Below are 21,229 nucleotides of genomic sequence, written 5' to 3' on the forward strand. Positions count from 1 at the left end.
AAAAAAAAAAGATAAAATTTCTAAAAGATAACATAAAGGAATGTCTTCATGACCAAAGAGTAAGGAAAGATTTTTTTCGACAGGATACAGAAAGCACTAACTACAAAGGAAGAGATTATTAAAATGAACTACATTAAAATTAAAACCTCTGGCCAGGTGTGGTGGCTCACGCCTATAATCCCAGCACTTTGGTAGACTGAGGTCGGTGGATCACAAAGTCAGGAGTTCAAGATCAGCCTGGCCAATATGGTGAAACACTGTTGCTACTAAAAATACAAAAATTAGCCAGGTATGGTGGCACATGCCTGTAAACCCAGCTACTCAGGACCCAGGAAGCAGAGGTTGCAGTGAGCCAAGATTGTGCCACTGCACTCCAGCCTGAGCAACAAAGCAAGATTCCATCTCAAAAAAAAAAATAATTAAGCCGGGCGCAGTGGCTCAAGCCTGTAATCCCAGCACTTTGGGAAGCCGAGGCAGGTGGATCATGAGGTCAAAAGATCAAGACCATCCTGGTCAACATGGTGAAACCCCGTCTCTACTAAAAATACAAAAAATTAGCTGGGCATGGTGGCACGTGCCTGTAATCCCAGTTACTCGGGAGGCTGAAGCAGGAGAATTGCCTGAACCCAGGAGGCAGAGGTTGCTGTGAGCCGAGATCGCGCCATTGCACTCCAGCCTGGGCAACAAGAGTGAAACTCCGTCTCAAAAAAAAAAAAAAAAACACTAAAACCTCTATTTATCAAAAGATAGAGAATGAAAGAGCAAGACATAGAGTAGAAAGACTAGAAAGGTATTTGCATGAAAAGATACTGGCAATAAACATAACTGACAAAGGGCTTGTATCTAGAATATATAAAGAACTCCTACAATTCAGTAAGAAAAAGACATACTCCAACAGCTAATAGGCAAAAGATCTGAACTGGTACTTTACAAAAGAAAATAACCAAATAGCCATTAAACCTATGAAATGATGTTCGACATCTTTAGTCATCAGGAAAAATGTAAATTTGAAACTGCAATGAGATACATCCATTGGAATGACTAAAACTAATAAAAAACTAATAATACCACATGTTAATGAAAAAATGGAGGAACTGAAAGCAGTCTGAAAAAGTGAAAGAAGCCAAACACAAAAGAATATTTTGTTTTTCGAGACAGAATCATTCTCTGTTGCCCAGGCTGGAATGTAATGGTGTGATCTCAACTCACTGCAAATTCCACCTCCCAGATTCAAGAGATTCTCCTACCTCAGCCTCCCAAGTATCTGGGATTATAGGCATGTGTGACCATGCCCAGCCAGTTTTTGTATTTTTAGTAGAAATGAGGTTTCACCATGTTGGCCAGGCTGGTCTCAAACTCCTGACCTCAAGTGATCCACTCACCTCGGCCTCCCAAAGTGCTGGGATTACTGGTGTGAGCCACCGCACCCGTGTATTATTTTATTCCACAGAGTTCAAAAAGTGAAAAACTAATTTATATGTTAGTAGTTAGTAATTAACTTTGGAGGATAAAAGTAACTGAAAAGGAGATATAAGGGAGACTTCTGGGTGATAGTAATATTCTACTCGTCATCTAAATGATGGTTACAGAAACGTGTTCAACTGTGAAAATTCAATGACTTGTACATTTGAATCAGGCACTTTCCTGATTCAAAATGAATATGCACTGTACTTCAATTTAAATTTTACATTTTTAAAAAGCACAGAATACAAAGTAAAAAGAATGAGAACAGGGAGGTCAAGGTGGGTGGATCACAAGGTCAAGAGATTGAGACCATCCTGGTCAACAAGGTGAAACCCTGTCTCTACTAAAAATACAAAAAATTAGCTGGGCATGGTGGTGCATGCCTGTAATCCCAGCTACTCAGGAGGCTGAGGCAGGAGAATTGCCTGAACCCAGGAGGCGGAGGTTGCAGTGAGCCAAGATCGTGCCATTGCACTCCAGCCTGGGTAACAAGAGCGAAACTCCGCCTCAAAAAAAAAAAGAGAACAAAATAAACTAATTTTGAGATACACAAAAATTAAGAGTTCATACCAAAAGACTTCACTAAATGAACAGTGAAAGATGAAAAAAGCAAAATGATCCTAGACTGTAGTGTAAAGGTATAGAAAGATGAGGCCATGCAGGTAGGTAGGAGCCAAAGTATGTAAGTCCGGCATGCTAAGCCAAGGAATCAGAGGTTCCACAAGGATCCAGGGAGGTTCTAAATAGCAAAGTGATTTGATCAGGCATGTTCATATTATTCTGCCCTTTAAGTTTGCTTCTTTAAGTTAACATTCAAGTATCATTTCCACTCTGATCTCACTGTGAGCTATCCTTTTGAATTTCTAAACCACTTCTTCAAGAAGATAGTGTTAGAGCCTAGGTCTCCCTGGCTACTTTACTGTAGATTTGACAACTGAAGTAGCAAAGTAACTCAAATGAACTAGTATCCTCCATTGATACAGTACTGTTTAAAAGATTAAAAGTTGGGCCAGGGACAGCATTTCCCACCTGTAATCCCAGCACTTTGGGAAGCCAAGGCAGGTAGATCTCCTGAGGCCAGAAGTTCAAGAACAGGCTAGCTAACATGGTGAAATATAAAATATTTCATCTCTACTAAAAATATAAAAATCAGCCAGGCATGGCAGCAGGTGCCTAAAACCCAGCTACTCAGGAGGCTGAGGCAGGCATAAGAATCACTTGAACCTGGCCGGGCACAGTGGTTCACACCTGTAATCCCAGCACTTTGGGAGGCCGAGGTGGGCAGATCACGAGGTCAAGAGATCGAGACCATCCTGGCCAACAGAGTGAAACCCCGTCTCTACAAATAATTTAAAAATTAGCCAAGTGTGGTGGCACGAGCCTGTGGCCCTAGCTATTTGGGAGGCTGAGGCGGAAGAATCACTTAAACCCTGGAGATGGAGGTTGCAGTGAGCCAAGATTGTACCACTGCACTCTAGCCTGGTGACAGAACAAGACTCCATCTCAAAAAAAAAAAAAAAAAAAAAGAATCACTTGAACCTGGGAGGTGGAGGTTGCAGTGAGCTGAGAGCACACCACTGCACTCCAGCCTAGGTAACAGAGCAAGACCCTGTCTCAAAAAAAATAAAAAATTTTAAAATAAATAAGTTGTTTATAGGGCAAAAAGAGGTGAAGTTAAAAAATAAAAACAATAGATAGCAGATGAAGGAAAAAGCTGGTAGGGAGAGCAAATCTATGTTTAATTTTGCTAATTTCTCTTTTGCTGATATGTTTCCAGAAAAAAATCAATCACATGAAAGTTACATAAGATGGGTGTGATATAAGATTTAAAAAATGTTCATAGCAACATATATACTACTTTGTTTTGTGAGGGAATAATAAAATAATTGGTTTCAATGTCTTTTTTGTTTAAGAGATGGGGTCTCACTCTGTTGCCACTGAAGGCTCACTGAAGTCCAGTTGTGTAATCACAGATCATCGTAGCCTCAAATCCCTGGGCTCAAGTGACCCTCCCACTTTAGCCTCTCAAGAAGTTGGACTATAGGCACACCACAACACCCAGCTTTTTTCTTTCTTTTACTTTTTTTTTTCTTGTAGAGAGAGTGTCTCACTATGTTGCCCAGGCTGGTCTCAAACTCCTGGCCCCAAGGGATCCTCCTGCCTCAGCTTCTCAAAGTGCTGAGATTACAGCCACCATGCCAGCCAGCAGTTTTAATTCCTTAAACAAGATCAACCATTTAAAAGTTTACATCAGTGAAAAACTAAAATATTTGCTTTATTTAAAATACCTGGAAGGTTTCCATTGTGGTCCACATCTTCTACGCTACAACCCCATTTAACAAGAAGTTGCAGGCAGCCAAGCCGCCCATGAAAAGCTGCATAATGTACAGGTCTCCATTCTCTCTTATCGGTCACACTGGGGTCCTAGAGGTAACATTCACAAGGACTCAGTTTTTCTCCATTTTGTAGGGAAAACACTAAGCCTATCAGCTTAATTCTGTAAATAAGAATTGGAGGCTGTTCTTAATACAAAAAGGCAAACACTTAATATAATAAAAAAATGTACTGCAACCACTAATTTGAATATATGACCTAATAAAATACTTGTGAAATTTTATAAAACAGCCTTTTCAAAAGAATGAGTCACATAAAATAGTTTTTAAAAAGGAACTTGTCATCTAACCAGTCACAGATTCCTGACCAATAAAATGGAAGGGATAAACTGAATTATCAAATAGTATCATTGATAATATAAACAGAGTTAACAAAAATTTTTAATAAGTTTTCACTCTTTCTCAAACTATAGAAACACAAACTCTCACCACAATGTCTTCAATATTTGGAGTTCTCTTCTAAGTTATTTTTTTTTACAACCACTACATAATAAATATTGCAATAAACAAAATTTCTGAAGAAATAAATCACTTTCTAAATCAGTATATAAGAATTTCAAAACAAACACATAGGTAGACACACAAAAATTCATAAAGATTTACAATCACCTGGTTAAGATTTGTTTGAAGCTTCGTAATCTAACCAATTAAACTCTGAATTGGCATGAAGAACCCAAAACCTCTAAAGTACTTTGTAATACTAATTGGTTTTGGAGGGGGGATGAGAAGATTTGTCTGAATTATTGCTTCTATGTTTAAACATAGAAAAGCTAAAGCAAAAAATTAAATTAGTTTCCCGAAGTCACATAAGAGATTTAAAAAGTCAGGAAGAGACAACTAGACTACCAAATGCTATTCCATCTATATGTCATACATTAGCACATGTTAACATGTGGAATCACTCACCACTCCACTTCGGAGCATTATTTGTAGTGTGAAAGAATGTCCATGAGTTGCAGCAAGATGTAAAGGAGTGCATCCCCGTTCATCCTGGGCTGTCAGATTTGCTCCATTCATTAGAAGAGCCTAAAATAGCGAAATAGGAATGACTGTACATGAGTATAGATGTTACACCATAAATGTGGATGCAGATTATACAAAGGCAAGAAATTTATTAATCTATAGCTAAGTTATTATGTATGGTCTTACATATGTGCCACAGGCAAACCATAAGAAATTCTTAGCTAATGCTAAGAAAATGTTTGAGGTCTTTTTTAACATTGCTTAGATGACATTTACAATATTGATTTTCCATTTTGACTTTAGCATATACATATAATTTATAAGACACATCTTTCACAAGCATAGATAAATAGCCACTAAGTTAAATTCTTCAGTGCTAACCTAATAAAACTGAAATTTAAACTTTCACTAATTCAAAAGCAGAATCCTCTGTTAACAGGGTTTTGAACTCAATAAAAGAATTAATTATTAAATGACAAGTTCTAACCTCCAAATGAAGTTTCTAACTACATCTAAAGAGGTTCTATACGAATTTGCAATTGGCCCACTTCCTATGTATGGGTTATACCATATACAGAGTAATTGGCTTGAAAGAGTTATTAGCCCCAGCCAGGAGCAGTTGCTTACGCCTGTAATCCTGGCATTTTGGCAGGCCAAGGTGGAAGGATCACTTGATCCCAGGATTTTGAGACTCTTCTTTATACTTTACTATTCCTGTAATCTTTATCTCCAGTCCCCTTTTCAACTGCCTGGACCTTGTCTAACCGGATGACCTACAGATACATTAAGCTCAACATCTTTCCTTCCAATCTTCCTTGCTTTTCCAATTTCCCTACTCATTCCATCACAATTATCTGTTATTCTGACTCAAAATTTGAATTTTCACTATACTCTGTCAATGTTTGCTTTGCAAGATGTCTTGGCTCATTTTCTTTCTTTCCCTCTGCTACCACCTAATTTTACCCTCTCTAGTTTGTGATTACAGCAAAAAAATCTCTAACTGATCTTCTTGTCTTTAAACTCTTCCTTTGTCCTAGTAATCCTGGACACACTTTGCTAGAATAATTCACTGAAATACTGTTTTCATTATCTCATTCCCCTGTTAATGTCCATGTGGATGTTTTTGTATCTTTATGTATATGTATAAATATGTATACAACATAGTCTCACACACACACACACACATATAATGTATATAAAAACTCTCTCTCAGCCAAGTGCAGGGGCACATATTTGTAATCCCAGCATTTTGGGAAGCCGAGGCAGAAGGATCACTTGAGCCCAGGAGTTCAAGACAAGCCTAGAGAATATAGAAAGACCCCTTCCCTCCAGCGACCAACATTAGCCAGGCATGGTGGCGAATGTCAGTGGTCTCAGCTACTTGAGAGACTGAGGTGAAAGGATCGCTTGGGCCCAGGAGGTTGATGCTACAGTGAGTCATGACCACAGCACTGCACTCCAGCCAGGGTAACAGAGCAAGACCCTGTCTCAAAAAACAAAAACAAAAACAAAACCTCTCTTTTCTCTCCAGGTATTCACAGAGTTGATGGGGGGAGAGGAGAAAGGACTCTCTTTCCTATATAAATGAATCCAAAATCTTCATTCTATTTCTGAGGCAACTTTACAAAACTAGTCTACCAAATCATAGTTCTTAACAGTCCACACCACAAATCATCTATACTCAGTCAAACTCCTATAATGTTATATCCCCTGAACATATCATGATTTTCCAAGTCAGGAGCTTCTTACAGAAGTATAGCATAGAGATTAATAGGACGAGTCTAGGTACAAATCCTGGCTCTGTCACGTGCTTAAGCAAAATACTTAACACTCTGAATCTGTTTTGTAACCTATAAAAAAGGGAACTCATAGAACTGCTTGTGTTGAATGAAATGAAGAAAGACTGATACATACATGAGAGACTGATACATGAGAGACTGACACACAATAAATGTTCAATAAGTGATAATCTTTATTTTTATGTGCTCCTAACATATTACTTGTCTTTATAATGCTTCCTCATTATTTACCTCTTTAAAATCAACCCACTCTTTTGGGCTTACATGATATTTGATTTCCTCCATTTATGACCCTTCTACCTCCTCCTAAATTACACAATTCTTCTAATCTATATTTTTTCATTAGAACCTTAATCATAGTCTTGGCTTTGTATTGTCTTGTAACTCACTGAGTAGAGCTCCTGTCCCTTCAAACAGAATCTCAGGATTCTTCCAGACAAGGACTGTGATGTGGATTGGCTGTGTCCCTACCTCAAATCTCATTTGAATTGTAGTTCCCATAAGCTCCACAGGTCATGGGAGGGACCCGGTGGGAGATAATTGAATCATGGGAGTGATTGCATTCTCTCCAGATCTGATGGCCTTATAAGAAGCTTTTCCCCCTTTGCTCAGCACTTCTCTCTCTCCTGCTACCCTGTGAAGAAGGATGTGTTTGCTTCCCCTTCCACCATGATTCTAAGTTTTCTGAGGCCTTCCCAGCCTTGTGGAACTGTGCATCAATTAAACCTTTTTTCTTTAAAAATTACCCAGTCTCAGGTATTTGTTCATAGCAGCATGAGAACTAACACCAACGTTTACTTATGTGACTCTGTATTCCTCCAAATTCCAGTCTATTTTAATACATTGAATAAATATAATTATTCTAACAAACCAGATCCCACCAAATATTAACGTGTCACCTTGGCCAGGCAATATATTACATAAGAAATTTTAGGCATGGCAAGTGTCTTAGTCTGTTCAGACTGCTATAACAACGTATCATAAACTGGGGAGCATATAAACAACAGAAATTTATTTCTCATAGTTCTGGAGGCTGGAAAGTCTAAGATTAAGGTAGTGGCAGATTCTGTGTCTGGTGAGGGCTCGTTCTACATAGATAGTGCCTTTTCACAGCGTCCTCACATGGTGGAAGAGGCTAGCAAGCTAGTTCTCTGAGGTTTCCTTCATAAGGACATTTATCCCATTTATGAGGGCAAACCCCTCATGACATAATAACCTCCCAAAAGGCACACCTCTTAATACCATCACCTTAGGGTTCTAATTTCAACATATTTATTTTGGAGGACACAAACATTCCGACCACAGCAGCAAGCTGTAAAAGAGATAATCTGGTCATGACAGTGAAATTTCTCAAAACAACCCAGATAGTCAACTGCTTCAAAGATAAAAGAATTTCTGGTTTCATACCAGTTGTTTAAGTGGATACTTAGTATCAGAATACCTGAGTTGTGGAATCCAATAAGCTCTTGTTGAGAACATAAAACTAAATTTATTGGATCAAATAATTAGAAGAATAGCAATAGCACGACAGAACTATCTTAAAGTAACTGAACTTACTGAAAAAAGTAATAAGTTATTATTACCTGTATACAAGCATCCTGACCCCTGATTGCAGCTATGTGAGATGCTGTCCAGCCTCTTGTTGTTACGTGTGTGATATCAGCTCCATGCCAGAGCAGCCAATGAAGACACTAAAAAAAAAAAACATGTTAACAAGTGATAAGGTAGATGTTTTTAACATTTTTATCTTTTTTTTTCTTTTTAAGACAAAGTCTCAGTCTGTCACCCAGGCTGGAGTGCAATGGCGCTATCTGGGCTCACTGCAACCTCTGCCTTCTGAGTTCAAGCAATTCTCCTGTCTCAGCCTCCCAAGTAGCTGGGATTACAGGTGCACACTGCCACGCCCTGCTAATTTTCGTATTTTTAGTAGAGACAGGTTTTCACCATGTTTCTGCAGGCTTGTCTTGAACTCCTGAGCTCAGGCAATCCACTCGCCTCAGCCTCCCAAAGTGCTAGGATTACAGGTGTAAGCCACCATGCCTGGCCTGACATTTTTATCTTTCAAATTTGGTCTGATATCATTCCCACTGTAACCCAAGAAGTATTGTAAGTGAATGAGAGATCCATGTATAAGAAAAGCAAAAGCACAAGCACATGACAACCAGCATTTGGCCTCACTCTTGGGAAAATAATAGAGACTAGTGGGAACTGTGGCAAACTGGAGACCACATTTCTTGACCGTAAGGTGTAGACACTACTCAACGTCAGTGGTTGCTATGAGTGAAATGTTGATCCATGTTTGTAAATATTCTGTTTGACCAATACTGTGCAGGCCAAAGAAAACACATCTAAGAGTGAAATTCACTCAAAGGCTGCCAGTTTTCAATCTCGAACATAGATCTTTTAATGGGTCTAGAGCTTTTGCATCAGAGCAAAGATTGTTATTCTAGTGATACTCTAAAAAATAAATGGTTATAAAAAAAGAGAAAAAAGTCAAATGTATCTTTAAGATTTTTAAAAATTAACCTAAATCTCAATATAATACAGTACTTAAAGGTCTGTACCTCATATGGTGTTGCTGTCTTTATATGTTCAAGTTTGTATATGCTACAACCTCTTTCTTTTTCAAAGAATTGATCATAAAGCCCAGCCTGGCTGACCTCTGGGGGGGGAAAAAGAAGATGGCGCGATAGGAGCAACTCAGGATTGCAGCTCTCAGTGAAGGTGCAAAGGGTGAGTCCAAGTCGCATTTCCAGACAGATCTTTGTTGCCCACAGAACGGGGAAATTCCCAGGTGTAGGAGAGACACGGGACGCCAGCGCAGCCCTTTCAGCTGGTGCAGCTGTTTCGGCTGGCACCACAGTGCAGCGGCACTCTGCACAAAATGCACTGGTCTGGGTGCCCTGTTAAACCGGCAATCTGAGATTTGGGAGGGCAGATTAGCATATTCATCTGATTAAACAGGACTTGGACAGTGAGCCAGACCAGGAGATTCCCGGGAAGTGACCTTTGAGCTGGCACAGTGGATTGCTGCACGGGAAATCACACAGATCCCAGTGCCTTATCAACAGGCGACTAAAACACCTGGGAGAGAGTCAACCGTTCAACTTAAAAAAAAGAAAAGAAAAAAAGCTCTGAGGCAGGGAGCCAGGTGATCAGGTTCGGCGGGTCCCACCCCCACAGGGACAAACAAAACGGCAATTTGAAATGCTCAGGGTTGACAGTTTCATTGTGGGCACAGCTGAATCCAGGATGGTGCAGCTTGGTGGAGGAGGGGCGTCTGCCCCTACTGAGGTACTCTCACATTGCTGACACAGCCTGCCATTGCTGAGGCAACCCATCATAACAGAGAGACTCTGCCAAAAGGGTGGAGCCCATGGCAGAGCCCATGGCAACAGGATGGACACCGTGGGAGCAGGGCGGAACCTCCACAGGCAAATAGTGACTAGACTGCCTCCTAGCTGGGCAGGACAGTGCAACGGATACTCATAAAGACAGCCCTAACTCCCCGAGACAGAGCATCTGAGGAAAAAAAGGGGTTTTATAAGTTCTGCTGCAGCAGATTTAAACGCACCTGCCTAACAGCCCTGAATGATCAACGGAGCTCACAGCTCAGCACTTGAGCCCCTATAAAGTACAGACCGTCTCCTCAAGCAGATCCCTGACCCCTGCATATCCAAAGAGTCACCTCAGAAAGGACTGATCAGACTGACATTTGGTGGGCATCATTCTGGGACAAAGATAGCAGAAAAAGAAACTGGTAGCATCCCTCACTGTTCCGCAGCTGCTACAGCTGTACCCCAGACAAGCAGGGCCTGGAATGGACCTCAGCATTCGTACAGCAGAGGGGCTAGACTGTTAGAAGGAAAACTAAGTAACATAACTACTTCATCATCAACAATCTGGGCGTCCACTCAGAGACCCAATCGAAAAGTCAGCAACTACTCAGATGATAGGTGGATAATCCCAAAAAGATGGGAAAAAAACAGTGCAAAAAGGAGGAAAACACCCGAAACCAAAACATCTCGCCTCCCACAAAGGACCAAAACTCCTCACCAGCAAGGGAACAAAGCTGGACAGAGAATGAATGTGATGAAATGATGGAATTAGATTTCAGAAGGTGGATAGTGAGAAACTTCTGTGAGCTAAAAGAACATGTTCTAAATCAATGCAAAGAAACTAAGAACCTTGAAAAAAGATCTGAAAAAAGATTCGAGGAAATGATAACAAGAATGGACAACTTAAGAGAGTAATATGAATAAATTGAAAGAGCTGAAAAATGCAACACGAGAACTTCATGAAGCATGTACAAGTTTCAACGGCCAAATTGACCAAGCAGAAGAAAGAATATCAGAAGTCGAAGATCAACTCAATGAAATAAAATGAGAAACCAAGATCAGAGAAAAAAGTGCAAAAAGGAATGAACAAAGTCTCCAAGAAATATGGAGAGACCTAATCTACATTTGATAGGTGTACCAGAATGTGACGAAAAGAATGAATCCAAGCTGGAAAATACTCTTCAGGATATTATCCAGGAAAATTTCCCCAACCTAGCAATGCAGTCCAATATCCAAGTCCAGGAAATACAGAGAACACCACAAAGATATTCCACAAGAAGAGCAACCCAAAGGCACATAATTGTCAGATTCACCAGGGTTGAAATGAAGAAAATACTAAGGGCAGCCAGAGAGAAAGGTCGGATCACCCACAAAGGGAAGCCCATCAGACTCACAGCAGATCTCTTGGCAGAAACTCTACAAGCCAGAAGAGAGTGGGGGCCAATATTCAACATCCTTAAAGAAAAGAACTTTCAACCCACAATTTCATATCCAGCCAAACTGAGCTTCATAAGTGAAGGAAAAATAAAATCCTTTGCAAACAAGCAAGTACTCAGAGATTTTGTCACCACCAGGCCTGCTCTACAAGAGCTCCTGAAAGAGGCACTACACATAGAAAGGAACAACAGGTACCAGCCATTCCAAAAACATACCAAATGCTAAAGAGCATCAACAAAATAAAGAATCTGCATCAACTAACGGGCAAAACAAACTCAAAATAAAGGGATGGAGGAAGATATACCAAGCAAATGGAGAGCAAAAAAAAGCAGGAGTTGCAGTTCTCATCTCTGATAAAATAGACTTAAAAGCAAGGTCTTACATAATGGTAAAAGGATCGATACAACAAGAAGAGCTAATGATCCTAAATATATATCCACCCAATACAGGAGCACCCACATACATAAGGCAAGTTCTTAACAATTTACAAAGAGACTTAGACTCCCACACAATAACAGTGGGAGACTTTAACACTCCACTGTCAGTATTAGACAGATCAACCAGACAGAAAATTAACAAGGATATCCAGGGCTTGAACTCAGACCTGGAACAAGCAAACCTGATAGACATTTATAGAACTCTCCACCCCAAATTCACAGAATAAACATTCTTCTCAGCACCACATCACACCTACTCTAAAATTGACCACATAATTGGAAGTAAAGCACTCCTCAGCAAATGAAAAACAACTGAAATCATAACAAACAGTCTCTCAGACCATAGTGCAATCAAGTTAGAACTCAGAATTTAGAAACTAACTCAGAACCGCACAGCTTCATGGAAACTGAACAACTGGCTCTTGAATGTTGATTGGATAAACAATGAAATGAAGGCAGAAATAAAGAAGTTCTTCGAAACCAACAAGAACCAAAACACAACATACAAATCTCTAGGACACATTTAAAGCAGTCCCAAGAGGAAAATATATAGCAATAACTGCCCACATGAGAAGAGTGGAGAGATCCAAAATTGACACCCTATCGTCAAAATTGAAACAGCTAGAGGAGCAAGATCAAAAAAACTCAAAACCTAGCAGAAGACAAGAAATAATTAAGATCAGAGCAGAACTGAAGGAGATAGAGACAGGAAAAACCCTTCAAAAAAATCAATAAATCCAAGAGCTGGTTTTTTGAAAAAATCAGCAAAATAGACAGACCACTAGCCAGACTGAAAAAAAAAAAAAAGAGAATAACCAAATCGATGCAATAAAAAAAGATAAAGGGGAAATCACCACAGATTCCACAGAAATTCAAACCATCATCAGAGAATATTACAAACAACTCTATGCACATGAACTAGTAAACCTGGAAGAAATGGATAAATTCCCAGACACCTATGTCCTCCCAAGCCTAAACCAGGAGGAAGCTGAAACTATGAATAGACCAATAACAAGGTCTGAAGTCGAGGTAGCAATTAAGAGCCTACCACACAAAAAAAGCCCAGGTCCGAATGTGTTCACAAATTCTACCAGACACATAAAGAGGAGCTGGTACCATTCCTTCTGAAACTATTCCAAATGATCCAAAAAGAGGGAATCCTTCTCAAATCATTTTACGAGACCAACATCATCCTGATACCAAAACCCAGCACAGACTCAACAAGAAAAGAAAACATCAGGTCAATATCCATGATGAACATAGATGCAAAAATCTTCAATAAAATACTGGCAAACTGATTGCAACAGCACATCAGAAACTTATCCATCATGATCAAGTAGGATTCAGCCAGGGGATGCAAGGCTGGTTCAACATACACAAGTCTATAAACATAATTCACCACATCAACAGAACCAAAAACAAAAACCACATGATTATCTCAATTGACACAGAGAGGGCATTTGACAAAATTCAACAGCGCTTTATGCTAAAAACCCTCAATAAACTCGGTATTGATGGAATGTATCTCTAAGTAATAAAAGCTATTTATGACAAACCAACAGCCAATATCATACTGAATGGGCAAAAACTGGAAGCATTCCCTTTGAAATCCAGCACTAGACAAGAATGCCCTCTCTCACCACTCCTATTCAATATAGTACTGGAAGTTCTAGCCAGAGCAATCAGGCAAGAAAAAGAAATAAAGGTATTCAAATAGGAAAGGTGGAAGCCAAACTGTCTCTATTTGCAGACGACATGATAGTATACCTAGAAGACCCCATCGCCTCAGCCCAAAAACTCCTGAAACTGATAAGCAACTTCAGCAAAATCTCAGGATATAAAATCAACGTGCAAAAATAAGAAGCATTCCTATACACCAATAACAGACTTAAAGAGAGCCAAATCAAGAATGAACTGCCATTCACAATTGCTACAAAAAGAATAAAATACCTAGGAATACAACTTACAAGGAACGTAAGGGACCTCTTCGAGGAAAACTACAAACCACAGCTCAGTGAAATAAGAGAGGATATAAACAGATGGAGAAACATTCCATGTTCATGGTTAGGAAGAATCAATATCGTGAAAATGGCTATACTGCCCAAAGTAATTTACAGAATCAGTGCTATCCCCATCAAACTACCATTGACTTTCTTCACAGAACTGGAAAAAACCACCATGAACTTCATATGGAACCAAAAGAGAGCCTGCATAGCCAAGTCAATTCTAAGCAAAAAGAACACAGCAGGAGGCATCACACTACTGGACTTCAAACTATACTACAAGGCTACGGTAATCAAAACAGCATGGTACTGGTACAAAAACAGAGATATAGACCAATGGAACAGAACAGAGGCATTGGAGGCAACACAACATATCTACAACCATACAATCTTTGATAAACCAGACAAAAACAAGCAATGGGGAAAGGATTCCCTGTTTAATAAATGGTGTTGGGAAAACTGGCTAGCCATGTGCAGAAAGCAGAAACTGGACCCCTTCCTGACACCTTACACTACAATTAACTCCAGATGGATTAAAGACTTAAACATAAGACCTGGCACCATAAAAACCCTAGAAGGAAATCTAGGCAAAACCATTCAGGACATAGTAATAGGCAAGGACTTCATGAACAAACCACCAAAAGCATTGGCAACAAAAGCCAAAATAGACAAAGCAGACCTAATCAAACTCCACAGCTTCTGCACAGCAAAAGAAACAGTCACTAGAGTGAATCGGCAACCAAAAGAATGGGAAAAAATTTTTGCAGTTTACCCATCTGACAAAGGGCTGATATCCAGAATTTACAAATAACTCAAACAGATTTACAGGACCCATTCAAAACTGGGCAAAGGATATAAACAGACACTCTACAAAAGAAGACATACATGAGGCCAACAAACATATGAAAAAATGCTCATCATCACTGGTCATTAGAGAGATGCAAATCAAAACCACATTGAGATACCATCTCATGTCAGTTAGAACGGTGATCATTAAAAAATCTGGAGACAACAGATGCTGGAGAGGATGTGGAGAAATAGGAACACTTTTACACTGTTGGTGGGAGTGTAAATTAGTTCAACCATTGTGGAAGACAGTGTGGCGATTCCTCAAGGACCTAGAAATAGAAATTCCATTTAACCCAGCAATCCCATTACTGGGTATATATCCAAAGGACTATGAATCATTCTACTAGAAGGACACCTGCACACGAATGTTCATTGCAGCACTGTTTACAATAGCAAAGACCTGGAACCAACCCAAATGCCCATCAATGATAGACTGGACTGGGAAAATGTGGCACATATACATCATGGAGTATTATGCAGCAATCAAAATCGATGAGTTTGTGTTGTTTGTAGGGACATGGATGAATCTGGAGAACATCATTCTCAGCAAACTGACACAAGAACAGAAAATGAAATACTGCATATTCTCACTCATAGGCGGGTGAGGAAAAATGAGAACACATGGACACAGGGAAGGGAGTACTACACACTGGGGTCCATTGGGGGGAATAGGGGAGGGACAGTGGTGGGGGAGCTGGGAGGGATAGCCTGAGGTGAAATGCCAAATGTGGGTGAAGGGGAGGAAGGCAGCAAAACACCCTGCCATGTCTGTACCTATGCAACTATCTTGCATGTTCTGCACATGTACCCCAAAACCAAAAATGCAATTAAAAAAAAAAAGAATTGATCATATCATTAGGATACACTGTCATATAAGTAATAATATTATTTAAAAGGCTAATCAAGTAAATATCATTTGCCTGTCAATGAGTCTAATGACAATAAAATATTTTTAAAACCTCAATCTTAATAATAATCACAGTAAGTCATTCATTTATTCAACAGTATTTATGGAAAGACTATTATGTGTATTGTTCAGGTACTAGAGAATAAAGCCACTGTCAACATTCATGTACTGGTTTTACATTTGTCTTGGGTGAATATGTTGAAGTGAGATTGCTAGGACATAAAATAAGTATATATTTAACTTTATTTTAAAAACTACCAAACTATTTTCTGACATGGCTGTACCTATTTCTATTTCTGACAGCAATATCCAGTTTCTCAATATCCCCGTGTTGTCATATTTTTGGTTTTTTTATTTTTCTGCTATTCTTACAGGTATGTACTGACATCTCACTGTGGTTTTAATTTGCAATTGCCTAATGGCTAAGGATGTTGAACATCTTTTCATATGCTTAATTGTCATCCATATGTACTCTTTGAGAAAGTGTCAGTTGAAGTATTTTGCCCATTAAAACTTTTTTTCTTACTGCTGAGTTCTCAGAGTTCCTTATATAATCTGTTTATAAGCTCCTAAGTACATGATTTGCACGGTTTTCTTCTCTGTTTTCTCTGTAAGTTTTATAAGTTTTACATTTCTCTACAATCTGTTTTGAGTAAATTTTTGCATACACTGCCAAGTATAGCTCAAGGTTCATTGTCTTTTTTTTTTTTTTTTTTTAGATTCAGAGGGTACATGTGCAAGTGTGTTCGTTTCATGGATATATTGCATAATGCTGAGGTTTGGGCTTCTATTGAACCCATCATCCAAATAGTGACCAGGGTACTCAACAGGTAGTTTTCCAACCCTTGCCTCCTTCCCTATCTACTTTTGGAATCCCTAGTGTCTATTGCTCCCATCTCTTTGTCCATGTGTACGCAATATTTAGGTCCTACTTTTACGTGAGAATCCGTGGTTTTGGGTTTTCTGTTGCTGCATTAATTCACTTAGGATAAAAGGTTCATTTTCAGCCAGGCACAGTGGCTCATGCCTCTAATCCTAGCACTTTGGGAGGCCAATGTGGGCAGATCACAAGGTCAGGAGTTCAAAACCAGCCTGGCCAACATTCGAAACCCTGACTCTACTAAAAATCTAAAACTGAGCTGGGTGTGGTGGTACCCGCCTGTAATCCCAGCTACTCTGGGAGGCTGAGGCAGGAGAATCGTTTAAACCCAGGAGGCAGAGGTTGCACTGAACTGAGATTGCACCATTGCACTCCAGCCTGGGCAACAGAGTGAGTTTCTCTTTCAAAAACAAACAAACAAAAAAGGTTCATTTTCTTAAATATAAATATGTCTAATTATGCCAACATCATTTAATGAAAATATATCTGCTCTTCATTGAATTACAGTTGCATCTTTGCTAAAAATCAGTTGACTGGCTAGGCACAGTGGTTCATACCTTTAATCTCAGCAGTTTAGGAGGCTGTGGCAGGTGCATCATATAAGTACAGGAGTTCAAGATCAGCCTGGCCAACATGGTGAAACACTGTCTCTACTAAAAATACAAAAATTAGCCAGGCGTGGTAGTGGGTGCCTATAGTCCCAGCTACTCAGGAGGCTGAGGCAGGAGAATTGCTTGAACCCAGGAGGCAGAGGTTGCAGTGAGCTGAGATCATGCCACTGTACTCCAGCCTGGGCAAGAGCATCAGACTCCATCTCGAAAAGAGAAAAGAGAAGAGAACCAAACCAGATGGAAATTTGGAGTTGAACAGTATATCTGAAAGGCAATGTTTACTAAGGGCTCAATAGCAAATTTCATCTGAGAAAAACTGAAGTCCAACAAAGCACAGTTTTCACCAATTGTTAATTTAGTAATTATTTCTTACAACCAATACATAAACACCAGAAAGTTTAAGAAAATTCAGAAAGTATAAAAAACTGTAAAGGTGTTAATTCAGTGCTCAAGTAAAGATTTAGAGCCAGGCGTGGTGGCTCATGTCTGTAATCCCAGCACTTTGACAGGGTGAAGCAGGCAGATCACAAGGTCAGGAGTTCAAGACCAGCCTGGCCAACACAGTGAAACCCTATCTCTACTAAAAATAGAAAAATTAGCCAGGTGTAGTGGCACACACTTGTAAGGCTGAGGCAGGAGAATCCTTTGAACCCAGGAGGCGGAGGTTGCCATGAGCCAAGACCATGCCATTGCATTCCAGCCTAGGCGACAGAGCAAGACTCTGTCTCAAAAAAAAAAAAAAAAAAGACTAAAGAGATGTTCTTTAAGTGGGAATAGAGAGAAGGGCACTAAATCCTTTTGTTTTCTGTTTATGGTTGTTAAAATTCAACAAACAGGCTGGGGCATGATGGCTCACACCTGTAATCCTAGCACTTTGGGAGGCAAAGGTGGGTGGATCACTTGAGGTCAGGAGTTAGAGACCAGCCTGGCCAACATGGTGAAACCCCATCTCTACCAAAAATACAAAAAAATTAGCAGGGTATGGTGGCACATGCACCTGTAGTCCCAGCTATTTGGGAGGCTGAGGTGGGAGAATTGCTTGAACCTGGGAGGCAGAGGTTGCAGTGACTGAGATCACACCACTGCACTCAAGCTTAGCAACAGGCAAGATCCTGTCTGAAAAAAAAAACATTTCTTGAAGATCTAGATACTGTGCTAGACACTAAAAATATAAACATAGTTTTTAAAAAATATTTATTTTTAATTGCATTTTGGGTTTTGGGGTACATGTGAAGAACATGCAAGATTGTTGTATAGGTACACACATGGCAATGTGATTTGCTACCTTCCTCCCCATCACCTATATCTGGCATTTCTCCCCATGCTATCTCTCCCCAACTTCCCGCCCCCTGCTGTCCCTCCCCTATTTCCCCCTGACGGACCCCAGTGTGATGCTCCCCTCCCTATGTCCATGTGTTCTCATTGTTCAACACCCACCTATGAGTGAGAACATGCGGTGTTTGATTTTCTGTTCTTGTGTCAGTTTGCTGAGAATGATGGTTTCCAGGTTCATCCATGTCCCTACAAAGAAAACGAACTCATCGTTTTTTATGGCTCCATAGTATTCCATGGTGTCTATGTGCCATATTTTCCCTGTTCAGTCTATCATCAATGGGAATTTGGGTTGGTTCCAGGTCTGCGCTATTGTAAACAGTGCTGCAATGAACATTCATGTGCATGTGTCCTTATAGAATGATGTATAATCCTGTGGATACATACCCAGTATTGGGATTGCTGGGTTAAATGGAATTTCTATTTCTAGGTCCTTGAGGAATCGCCACACTGTCTTCCACAATGGTTGAACTAATTTACATTCCCACCAACAGTGTAAAAGTGTTCCTATTTCTCCACATCCTTTCCAGCATCTGTTGTCTCCAGATTTTTTAATGATCACCATTCTAACTGGCGTGAGATGGTATCTCAATGTAGTTTTGACTTGCATTTCTCTAACGACCAGTGATGATGGGCATTTTTTCATATGTTTGTTGGCCTCATGTATATCTTCTTTTGTAAAGTATCTGTTCGTATCCTTCGCCCACTTTTGAATGGGCTTGTTTGGTTTTTTCTTGTAAATCTGTTTTAGTTCTTTGTAGATTCTGGGTAATCAGCCCTTTGTCAGATAGGTAGATTGCAAAAATTTTTTCCCATTCTGTTGGTTGCCAATTCACTCTAATGACTGTTTCTTTTGCTGTGCAAAAGCTGTGGAGTTTGATTAGGTCTGCTTTGTCTATTTTGGCTTTTGTTGCCAATGCTTTTGGTGTTTTGGTCATGAAGTACTTGCCTATGCCTATGTCCTGAATGGTTTTGCCTTGATTTTCTTCTAGGGTTTTTATGGTGTTAGGTCTTATGTTTAACTCTTTAATCCATCTGGAGTTAATTTTAGTGTAAGGTGTCAGGAAGGGGGTCCAGTTTCTGCTTTCTGCACATGGCTAGCCAGTTTTCCCAACACCATTTATTAAACAGGGAATCCTTTCCCCATTGCTTGTTTTTGTCAGGTTTGTCAAAGATCAGATGGTTATAGATGTGTGGTGTTGCCTCCAAGGCCTCTGTTCTGTTCCATTGGTCTATATCTCTGTTTTGGAACAAGTACCATGCTGTTTTGATTACTGTAGCCTTGTAGTATAGTTTGAAGTCTGGTAGTGTGATGCCTCCTACTTTGTTCTTTGTGCTTAGAATTGACTTGGCTATGCGGGCTCTCTTTTCATTTCATATAAAGTTTAAGGTGGTTTTTGTCCAGTTCTGTGAAGAAGGTCATTGATAGCTTGATGGCAATAGCATTGAATCTGTAAGTTACTTTGGGCAGTATGGTCATTTTCACAATATTGATTCTTCCTAACCATGAGCATGGAATGTTTCTCCATCTGTTTGTGTCCTCTCTTATTTCGTTGAGCAGTGGTTTGTAGTTCTCCTTGAAGAGGTCCTTTATGTTCCTTGTTAGTTGTATTCCTAGGTATTTTATTCTCTTTGTAGCAATTGTGAATGGCAGTTTGTTCTTGATTTAGCTCTCTTTAAGTCTGTTATTGGTGTATAGGAATGCTTGTGATTTTTGCACATCGATTTTGTGACCTGAGACTTTGCTGAAGTTGCTTATCACTTTCAGGAGACTTTGGGCTGAGATGATGGGGTCTTCTAAATATGTAATCATGTCATCTGCAAATAGAGACAATTTGACTTCCTCCTTTCCTACTTGAATACTCTTTATTTATTTTTCTTGCCTGATTACTCTGGCTAGAACTTCCAGTACTATATTGAATATGAGTGGTGAGAGAGGGCATCCTTGTCTAGGGCCAGATTTCAAAAGGAATGCTTCCAGTTTTTGCTCCTTCAGTATATTAGCTGTTGGTTTGTCATAAATAGCTTTTATTATTTTGAGATACATTCCATCAATATCTAGTTTATTGAGGGTTTTTAGCATAAAGCGCTGTTGAATTTTGTCAAAGGCCTTCTCTGCATCAATCGAGATAATCATGTGGTTGTTATTGGTTCTGTTGATGTGGTGAATTACGTTTATAGACTTGTGTATGTTGAACCAGCCTTGCATCCCCATGATGAAGCCTACTTGATCATGGTGGACAAGCTTTTTGATGTCCTGTTGCAGTCCGTTTACCAGTATTTTATTGAAGATTTTTGCATCTATGTTCATCATGGATATTGGCCTGAAGTTTTCTTTTCTTGCTGAGTCTCTGCTGGGTTTTGGTATCAGGGTGATGTTGGTCTCCTAAAATGATTTGGGAAGGATTCCCTCTTTTGGGATTGTTGGGAATAGTTTCAGAAGGAATGGTACCAGCTCCTTTTTTTATGTCTGGTAGAATTTGGCTGTGAACCCATTTGGCCATGGGTTTTTTTGGGGGTGGTAGGCCCTTAATTGCTGCCTTAACTTCTGCCCTTGTTATTGGTCTCTTCAGGGTTTCGAATTGAACTGGTTTAGGCTCTGGAGACCGCAAGTGTCCAGGAATTTATCCATTTCTTCCAGGTTTACTAGTTTATGTGCATAGAGTTGTCTGTAATAATCTCTGATGATGGTTTGTATTTCTGTGGAATCTGTGGTGATATCCCCTTTATCATTTTTTATTGCATCTACTTGACTATTCTCTCATTTCTTTTTAATTAATCTGGCTAGTGGGCTATTTTGTTGATCTTTTCAAAAA

General features: G+C 39.7%; 1 protein-coding gene across 1 annotated transcript in view; it reads right to left on the reverse strand.

The window, feature by feature from the left end:
• Window positions 1–21,229, reverse strand: part of ANKRD42 (ankyrin repeat domain 42) — a gene marked incomplete at its 5' end in the record, with an annotated part of 83,520 nt that overhangs the window by 49,899 nt on the left and 12,392 nt on the right. Inside the window, 3 exons of the mRNA XM_035264380.3 lie at window positions 3,753–3,888; window positions 4,764–4,883; window positions 8,203–8,310. Of these exons, the coding sequence (XP_035120271.3) occupies window positions 3,753–3,888; window positions 4,764–4,883; window positions 8,203–8,310 (364 nt within the window). The remainder of the gene's footprint in view (window positions 1–3,752; window positions 3,889–4,763; window positions 4,884–8,202; window positions 8,311–21,229) is intronic.

The sequence above is a fragment of the Callithrix jacchus genome, chromosome 10 (genome assembly GCF_049354715.1).
Source record: "Callithrix jacchus isolate 240 chromosome 10, calJac240_pri, whole genome shotgun sequence".
Lineage (NCBI taxonomy): Eukaryota > Metazoa > Chordata > Mammalia > Primates > Cebidae > Callithrix > Callithrix jacchus.